This window comes from Oncorhynchus tshawytscha, linkage group LG10 (genome assembly GCF_018296145.1).
Source record: "Oncorhynchus tshawytscha isolate Ot180627B linkage group LG10, Otsh_v2.0, whole genome shotgun sequence".
In the NCBI taxonomy this organism is placed as follows: Eukaryota; Metazoa; Chordata; class Actinopteri; order Salmoniformes; family Salmonidae; genus Oncorhynchus; species Oncorhynchus tshawytscha.
The window spans coordinates 2,483,681-2,493,259 of record NC_056438.1 but is presented as its reverse complement, the minus strand read 5'-3'; the positions used below and the strand labels follow the sequence as shown (position 1 = coordinate 2,493,259).

Below are 9,579 nucleotides of genomic sequence, written 5' to 3'. Positions count from 1 at the left end.
CGCAATGCGCACACAGTGAAAAGACCAATATTAATTCGGTACATTTTTCATAACTTATTCGGGTACAACAACCATAGGCTATCATTCAGACACCGAGGGAATAACAACGGTATCCACTTCTTATCCTAGGAACCTGTATTTTTATTATGGATCATAATTAACTGGCATTTAGAAAATATGATTTTGTGCGTGACTATTCATCTGAATTGATTCCCAGGCCAACCCCCCTCTGCGTATAATAAATAAATAAATAAAGGCACGCAGAGTCACATGCGTATCGTGGTGCGTCGCTTTTGGACTCGAGGCACATTTATTACAAATGATCGCGTCCAGAGTCTACCGTTGAGTCGATACGAGAACACCGTAACCGTGCCACGGCAAAGGTTAGTATAGTCTATAGGCGACTGTCCTCTCTGGGCCTATTTGTCTAGGCTGAATAAACGTTTAACCGATTCACATGTATACATGACTTCTCTACTAGACTAGGCTATATGCAACAGACAGAGAGTGAGTAAGGCGCAGGTTGATAGAAATAGGCTAAATGCCGGCTTTTACCGGGGTTGTTGATATCTCAACGGCCGGTTGCGCGCTGCCTTATATCCTGTTTCAGTTTCTTGACTGCTGACGTGACACCTGGAGAGGGCTCTCTCGTTCTTTCCGTGATTGACCGGAGAAAGGCTCGAGGGCTGTGTAGTCAGGACGGACTGGGCTGCCCCGGTGGAAACGGCTTTCCTGTTGTGTTGTCAGAAGGCGGACCGGTGTTGAGCGTTCCTGGGAGTGTGTATCCCGCGAAAGGAAGGTGGAAGGAAAGGCTCCGCAGAGAGAAAGCAGCAGCTGGCTAAACCACGAACCGTCCAGGCAAAAACAGTCTTCAGACTGAGACACTCACCGCCGAGAGAGAGAGAAGGAGAGCTGGACCAAAACTAAATAATTTTCTGACCTAATGAATATCTAGCCTTTTCTCCTGCTAAAGCCCTAAGTTTGTTACCAGTCCCAGTCCTTTACTGGCTTTGCTGCTAGCCTTCTACCCAGCGAACCATGGCCCAGGTCGGGAACGGATCTGGGAATAACGCCGACGATGAGGTGAGAAAGAGGACATGGGTTATGATGATGATGTATCTTAAACTATGGCTGTGTTCTCGCCTGCATTTGTCTTGGTTTAGATACGGTCATATTGCTCAATACGGAAGTAGGCTACAAGGTTATTTCTGTTGTTGAAGAAATTTCTGTTGTGTAGCCTACTATTATTATTCCTAATCATACATTTAATTTGTAAAGCGCATTTCTCACACCCAATGCGTTTTTATATGGACATAATTGGACACGGGCTATCCTATTACACTGTGTTACATAGTTACCTCGCGGAAGATTAGGTTATGTGACCATAACGGTTGCTGTGGATATGTCCTGTTAGTAAATGAGCTAGTTAGAAAATACATGGTCTATTGTACAAGAGTTACAATTAAGTTACACTCTTCATTATCACAATAGCCTACTGTTTCTTACAGACAGACATTCTCCTCCTTATCGTTCGGTGTCTGTCTTGGGCCTACTAGGCAAGTTAGATAAGAACAAATTCTTATTTACAAATGACGGCCGACGATGCTTAGCCAATTGTGCGACGCCCTATGGGACTCCCAATCACGGCCGGTTGTGATACAGCCTGGATTCGAACCAGGGTGTTTTCACTCGCGAGCCCCAATAAAACAGCCTACATAATTGCATGTATTAAATGCATGTTTGTTGTGCAGCCAGACAGTAGCGTAAAAAAACTGCATTTAGCTTAAATATCCCGGTAGACCCTTTGTGACGTGGCTCACGTTTTTCAGCAGACAGACAGCTGGATTGAGACTAAATGCCCCTGAGCCGCAACACAGCGGGTTATTTCGGGAAATTCCAGGCAGTTCGGAAGTCACTTGGCTCAATAAGTTAAGTTCTGAACTCGCTACATTGCATTTTAATGTTTTCAATTTATTTAACCTTTTATTTAACTAGGCAAGTCAGTTAAAGAATGTATTCTTATTTACAATGACGGTTTAGGAATAGTGGGGTTAACTGCCTTGTTCAATGCTCTAACCACGAGGCTACCTGCCGCACAACAGTCCTGCCCTATCAACACTTCTGTTCATAATTCGCTACATGTTGTAGTTTTCTGCCGTGGCACTCCAATATACATACTCTGACAAATTAATCATTAAAAAAAATGGCTATTAAAAATAAAAAAAAATCCGTGTCATGGGTACAGTGCATTTGAAAGTGCCAATGTTAGTCATCAGTCATCAGTCATAAGTAAGTAGTAAGTCGTCAGTAGTCAGTCGTCAGTAGTCAGTAGTTAATCATAAGTAGTCAGTAGTCAGTCATCAGTAGTTAATCATAAGTAGTTAATCATAAGTAGTCAGTAGTCAGTCGTCAGTAGTCACTCATTAGTAGTTAATCGTCAGTCATCAGTAGTCAGTCATCAGTAGTCAGTCATCAGTAGTCAGTCATCAGTAGTCAGTCATCAGTAGTCAGTCATCAGTAGTCAGTCATCAGTAGTCAGTAGTCAGTAGTCAGTCATCAGTCGTCAGTAGTCAGTCGTCAGTAGTCAGTCGTCAGTCGTCAGTAGTCAGTCGTCAGTAGTCAGTCGTCAGTAGTTAACCGTCAGTAGTCAGTCGTCAGTAGTCAGTCGTCAGTAGTTAATCATCAGTAGTCAGTCGTCAGTAGTCAGTCATTAGTAGTTAATCATAAGTCGTCAGTCGTTAATCATCAGTAGTTAATCATAAGTCATCAGTAGTCAGTCATCAGTCGTCAGTAGTTAATCATCAGTCGTCAGTCGTCAGTAGTTGGTCATCAGTACGCTATCAACACACTCATTGCTGGACATAAAGTGATAGTGACAGACTCCATTCGAATGGGGACTGGAAACACAAACACACTGTACTTTGTACACACACACACACACCACTAGACTCCAGCGTCAGTCCTCATCAATTAGTTAGTAGTGTCCCATTACCTGTGGTGGAACAAATCAGCTGGTGTGTGTGTGTGTGTGTGTGTGTGTGTGTGTGTGTGTAATGCTGAGAGAATGTCCTTGTGACATATCATCATCTGTTAATGAACTGACTGATATGTAGACGTCAACCTTGAGATGAGAGAGAAATAGAGGATATTGTGTATTGGACAGCAACAATATTATTCTAATCTATTTTTTAAAATGTGTAATATTATTTTTTTATTTAACCTGCGGTGGGCTCAGCTGTTGTAATCTAGTTATCCTGATCCTCAGTCATACCATTAACCCTAGAGCCCCACTGTTTAAAGCTGTCTGTTTAACAGGCCTGGGTGATGTCGTTGTGTAGAAACCATCGATCTGATCTAGACAGTAAAACATTGCCTTGGGGGATGGGGGGGACGGAGTGCTCTCTCTCTGTGTGTGTGGGCTGTTGTCACGATTTTATGTAAGTGACTATCATGCTATTATTAGCATCCTCTCAGAGCTGGACAGGGGTTGGGGACTGGATGGGTGTGAGTGGGGAGCTGGACAGGGGTTGGGGACTGGATGGGTCTTAGGTGAACCAATGAGAATGTCAAAGGGCTTTATTGTCATGGGAACAGGTTTACACGGTGAAGAAACCCAACAACAAAGACCAAAACAATCCGACATTAACTGGAAACACACAAGTGTTTGTCTCTCTCTCAATTTCAGGCTTTATTGCCCTGGGAAATATATGGTAGCATTGCCAAAGCAAGTGGGTTGGTCCTCTATGCTCTGGGTGGGGGTCCTCTATGGACCTCTATGGGGGTTGGGGTCCTGTATGGTCTGGGTGGGGTGGTCCTCTATGGTCTGGGTGGGGTGGTCCTCAGGGGTCTGGGGGGGTGGTCCTGATGGTCTGGGTGGGGTGGGTCCTGGATGGTCTGGGTGGGGTGGTCCTCTATGGTCTGGGTGGGGTGGTCCTTTATGGTCTGGGAACAGGTTTACACGGGTGGTCCAATGTGGTCTGGGTGTTTGTGGTCCTCTCAATGGTCAGGCTGGGGTGGTCCTCTATGGTCTGGCAAGGGGTGGTCCTCTATGGTCTGGGTGGGGGGGGGGGTGGACCTCTATGGTCTGGGTGGGGTGGTCCTCTATGGTCTGGGTGGGGGTGGTCCTCTATGGTCTGGGTGGGGGGTCCTCTATGGTCTGGGTGGGGTGGTCCTCTATGGTCTGGGTGGGGTGGTCCTCTGGTCTGGGTGGTCTATGGTGGGTGGGGGGGGTCCTCTATGGTCTGGGTGGGGGGTCCTCTGTGGTCTGGGTGGGGTGGTCCTCTGTGGTCTGGGTGGGGGGTGGTCCTCTATGGTCTGGGTGGGGGTGGTCCTCTATGGTCTGGGTGGGGTGGTCCTCTGGTCTGGGTGGGGTGGTCCTCTATGGTCTGGGTGGGGTGGTCCTCTGTGGTCTGGGTGGGGGGTGGTCCTCTATGGTCTGGGTGGGGGTGGTCCTCTATGGTCTGGGTGGGGGGGGTCCTCTATGGTCTGGGTGGGGGGGGTCCTCTATGGTCTGGGTGGGGGTGGTCCTCTATGGTCTGGGTGGGGGGGGTCCTCTATGGTCTGGGTGGGGGGTCCTCTGTGGTCTGGGTGGGGTGGTCCTCTGTGGTCTGGGTGGGGTGGTCCTCTATGGTCTGAGTGGGGTGGTCCTCTATGGTCTGGGTGGGGGGGGTCTCGCTGGTCTGAGCAGGGTGTCTATTGCTCTGTTTCTCCTGTGTGAGGTGCTGGGGCTGCTGTTGAGGGTGACGTCCTGGCAGGGTTGTGATTGCTGCCTTGTATAGGTGGACCTGGTCATAGAGGCTGTTCAAGTCCAGGGTGGAGTGGTGGGCCAGGACAACATTTGGTTTTGAGGCACAGTCACGGGAAATACTTGCGTTTACCCGCTGTATTGTGGCGGGGTGGAAGTCTTTTTGTGGCAGCAGGGTGGAGATCACCACTTGTGCGTTGGGGAAAGTAGAAGAAGCCTTTTCAATCACTCCCTTCAGTGCTGTGGCCACCCTTTCCTGCTGTGCTCTCAGGTTCTTTGCACCTGTGTGTATTATTATGTGTCTGGGTGAACCTAGTTGGTCCTCAGACAGAAGGTCTAGGGCGCGCTGGGTGAACCTAGTTGGTCCTCAGACAGAAGGTCTAGGGCGCGCTGGGTGAACCTAGTTGGTCCTCAGACAGGAGGTCTAGGGCGCGCTGGGTGAACCTAGTTGGTCCTCAGACAGAAGGTCTAGGGTGCGCTGGGTGAACCTAGTTGGTCCTCAGACAGAAGGGGTCTAGGGTGCGCTGGGTGAACCTAGTTGGTCCTCAGACAGAAGGTCTAGGGCGCGCTGGGTGAACCTAGTTGGTCCTCAGACAGAAGGTCTAGGGCGTGCTGGGTGAACCTAGTTGGTCCTCAGACAGAAGGTCTAGGGCGCGCTGGGTGAACCTAGTTGGTCCTCAGACAGAAGGTCTTGGGCTCTGGGTGTATTATCATGTGGCTAGGTGAACCTAGTTGGTCCTCAGACAGAAGGTCTAGGGTGCTGGGTGTATCATTATCTGGCTGGGTGACCCTAGTTGGTCCTCAGACAGAAGGTCTAGGGTGCGCTGGGTGTTTGGACACCAGAGTTTAGACACACGGTGTTTGGGGAAAAAGGTTTTTCTCTTGTATATATTTCCCATTTGAGTCCACAAGGAGAACAATCTGTGTCTTGTGTTTGTCCTCAGTGGGTGTGTGGGGGTTGTCAGGAGGGCTATCAGGGTGGCTGACAGGGGGGGTTAGATCCCCTTGGTGTTTGGGGTTTTTCATTTGTCTGTTCTGCTGTGATGTCGACTCTATGGTCTGGGTCTGGGTTGGACTGTTCTGCTGCTCGATATCACTGCTCCAGCTGGCACCATACTGTCTGCTATCACTGCTCCAGCTGGCACCATACTGTCTAGTATCACTGCTCCAGCTGGCACCATACTGTCTGTGTTTCTGTGGGTGTAATGTAACTTGTCTGTTTTTGTGTTTTGCAGGATTGTTTTGAAGATGCCTACGACCGGATACCCGTGTAAGTATTTTAGAGGGCTTGAGGTCATTGTGTAGGATCCCCGGATACCCGTGTAAGTATTTTAGAGGGCTTGAGGTCATTGTGTAGGATCCCCACACACCACTGTTCATTTAGTATTTTAGAGGGCTTGAGGTCATTGTGTAGGATCCCCACACACCACTGTTCATTTAGTATTTTAGAGGGCTTGAGGTCATTGTGTAGGATCCCCACACACCACTGTTCATTTAGTATTTTAGAGGGCTTGAGGTCATTGTGTAGGATCCCCACACACCACTGTTCATTTAGTATTTTAGAGGGCTTGAGGTCATTGTGTAGGATCCCCACACACCACTGTTCATTTAGTATTTTAGAGGGCTTGAGGTCATTGTGTAGGATCCCCACACACCACTGTTCATTTAGTATTTTAGAGGGCTTGAGGTCATTGTGTAGGATCCCCACACACCACTGTTCATTTAGTCACCAACCTATTGTTCCTGACAAACTAATGGCGTTAACGAGACGCCCTGAAAAACACTAATGACGTTAACGAGACGCCCTGAAAAACACTAATGACGTTTTAATTTGACATGAAACTAATTTTCATCCGTTTTGTCCAATCAGAAGCATGCATGGCTTAGCAGAATATTTAATGCAATCCTCTCATTGGTCGATAACATCTTTCAGTTGCGCAGGCTGCTTAAGCTGAGCCGGCTCGCTTCAATCACTCGTCTCTGTTTTGAACTGACACTTCAGTTTTAACTCAATTAGAAACTATATCTTTGATAATCTGTTGTGTGTTACTGTCGTATCGTTGTTAATTATCATCCTTGATGATGTAGAGCACATCACTAGGGGCAAGATAATTCAAAACAACCTTTTATAATTGTCTTCAAAAGTGCAACAGCAAACATACACTGAGTGTATAAAACATTAGTAACACCTGCTCTTTCCATGACATAGACTGACCAGGTGAATCCAGGTGAAAGCTATGATCCCTTATTGATGTCACCTGTTAAATCCACTTCAAATCAGTGAAGATGAAGTGGGAGGAGACATGTAGATGAAGTGGGAGGAGACATGTAGATGAAGTGGGAGGAGACATGTAGATGAAGTGGGAGGAGACGGGGTTAAAGAAGGATTGAGACATGGATTGTGTATATGTGCCATTCAGAGGGTGAATGGGCAAGACACAATATTTAAATTCCTTTTAAATGGGGTGTGGTTGTAGGTGCCAGGAGCACTGGTTTGTGTCAAGAACTGCAACGCTGCTGGTGGTTTTCACGCGTGCAACTCAATAGTAGGAAGGTGTTCTTAATGTTTTGTACACTCAGTGTACATATGTAGGTGATTTAAAACGTGCTCTTTTAAATACAACACTAACACAGTTCATTACTGCATTCAGCTAACTGATGATGATGATGATAATACCGTAGCAACCAGGCAACACGCTGACGATCAACTGATACTTGTTTAATCTCCTCTCACTATAACTAATACGTGTATTTGATCTAGAAAATAGCTAGCTAATAAATCAGCTTGCTTTAGGGTTTATGGGTAGAGATGTCCCAAGGATCTTGGATTACACTAACCCTCTTTCCCAGATGGTATCCTCGACAGTGCCGATAATGTTTGGGCAGGACACCTCGTTTCCATATGTCAGGTTGATCCTCGACGGTGCAGATAATGTTTGGGCAGGACACCTCGTTTCCATATGTCAGGTTGATTTGTAATCCTTTCTTTTTATTCTGGGTGAGTAACATGGGGCTGATTTTGGTAAAAGCCTTCTCCTCTTTGGCCTTGAGGTAAACGGTGTTACATTTAAACTCCCATCTCAGCTCTGCCTGTTGACTGGCTTGGGCTTGCCACCTGTTGCCTGTCAAATCCATCTGCCTGGTGATAGACTAGTGGTGATGCCCCAGACCCTGCCCTGATGCACTTGTTCTCAATGTTCCCCAAAAATTATTTTGGGCACTGAGCAAATTTCAGGTCTGCCGAGTGAAAATTCTGTTAAACTTCCAGTGCGCGTTTACTGTGAACACTGAGGCTGCACTTGCTTTAAGTTACCGTTTCGGACAGTGGTCAAGTGTGCTGCTGTGGCTATGTGATCATAATGTAGGCCTACCATCAAAAACAACGGAGAAAATGCATCCCATAATATTTTAACATGGAAACAGCTGTTCTATCATTCAACCAACAGTAGCAGCCAATGTGTGTTGTTCAATGTAGGCCTACATTCCATGAGACTTAAAAACAAACATGCAGGTCTTGACATCAACCTGTTTATCCACTTGTCCTTCAGACAAGGAGGTGACTGAACATGTTTTTTGATGCAAGAGACCGCTTTACAAAATTAAATGCATTGTTATTCCCACACCATTATTACAGAGAATCAGACAAATTATGCTCCCCTCTGCCTATTGGCTACTTAGCTTATTCAAACCTGCCTCAAAATACAACACTCCCCCTTTAAGATATAAAAAAAGCTCTTTAGAACACATGCTAGATTTGTTCCTGGCTTCTGATTAGTTTAATATAAACATTTGTATCATTATAATTGGTTATGATTTGTAAGCAATGTACAGTGCCTTGCGAAAGTATTCGGCCCCCTTGAACTTTGCGACCTTTTGCCACATTTCAGGCTTCAAACATAAAGATATAAAACTGTATTTTTTTGTGAAGAATCAACAACAAGTGGGACACAATCATGAAGTGGAACGACATTTATTGGATATTTCAAACTTTTTTAACAAATCAAAAACTGAAAAAATTGGGCGTGCAAAAGTATGATTCATGATTGTGTCCCACTTGTTGTTGATTCTTCACAAAAAAAAATACAGTTTTATATCTTTATGTTTGAAGCCTGAAATGTGGCAAAAGGTCGCAAAGTTCAAGGGGGGCGAATACTTTCGCAAGGCACCGTATCAGCCGGTCTTGTTTGAGCAGTGAAGAAGTATAAGTATCGGCGTAATATTGTTCTGCGTTTCGTTCTTCTTTTTTGTTTTGGTTCTTCTTTTTTTGGGGGGTCACAAGGTACTGGTCGCACAGCCACATGTTTAGTGGTACTTTAGACCTGTTATTCACCTCATCTGTGTTGTCGCTCTCTGATGGGAAGAACAAACTACTTCTGGCATTGATGGACAGCTCAGATTCTTCCCTTTTTCAAGGAAATCGCTGTTATTTACCCACAATTCATACATAAATACACTGCTGAGGTGTCGTCACACTAGATAACCAAGCTCAAGTACACAGTAAAAATATGATTACAATATGTTTGTTTTTTTAAATGATGAAAATATGATTAAAATATGAAATGTTTGATCCATTTCCTATTAAACAGAACTGTATGAATAAGGCTTGAAATGACATGTTTTCTAAATATAGTATAATCAAATTATAAAATGTCTAAAGATTTCACCTTCCTTTTATAACTGTAAAATACATATTTGTATGTTTGGTGTTAGAGAAAATGTGCCTATTTTCTAAAGGTCTCTTGATCAAAATGTCTGCCCCCGTCGCTGTGGACGTCACACAGAGCTCTGGCTTCCTGGACTCATTAGGAACTCGCCTTTCATCTCAAATTAACCTT

General features: G+C 45.5%; 1 protein-coding gene across 1 annotated transcript in view; it reads left to right on the top strand.

The window, feature by feature from the left end:
• The window catches only part of LOC112217846 (tetratricopeptide repeat protein 39B), a 35,225-nt gene continuing 25,646 nt past the window's right edge, over positions 1 to 9,579 (top strand). Inside the window, 2 exon segments of the mRNA XM_042327995.1 lie at positions 1 to 1,083; positions 5,980 to 6,014. Of these exon segments, the coding sequence (XP_042183929.1) occupies positions 1,039 to 1,083; positions 5,980 to 6,014 (80 nt within the window). The 5' untranslated portion in view covers positions 1 to 1,038.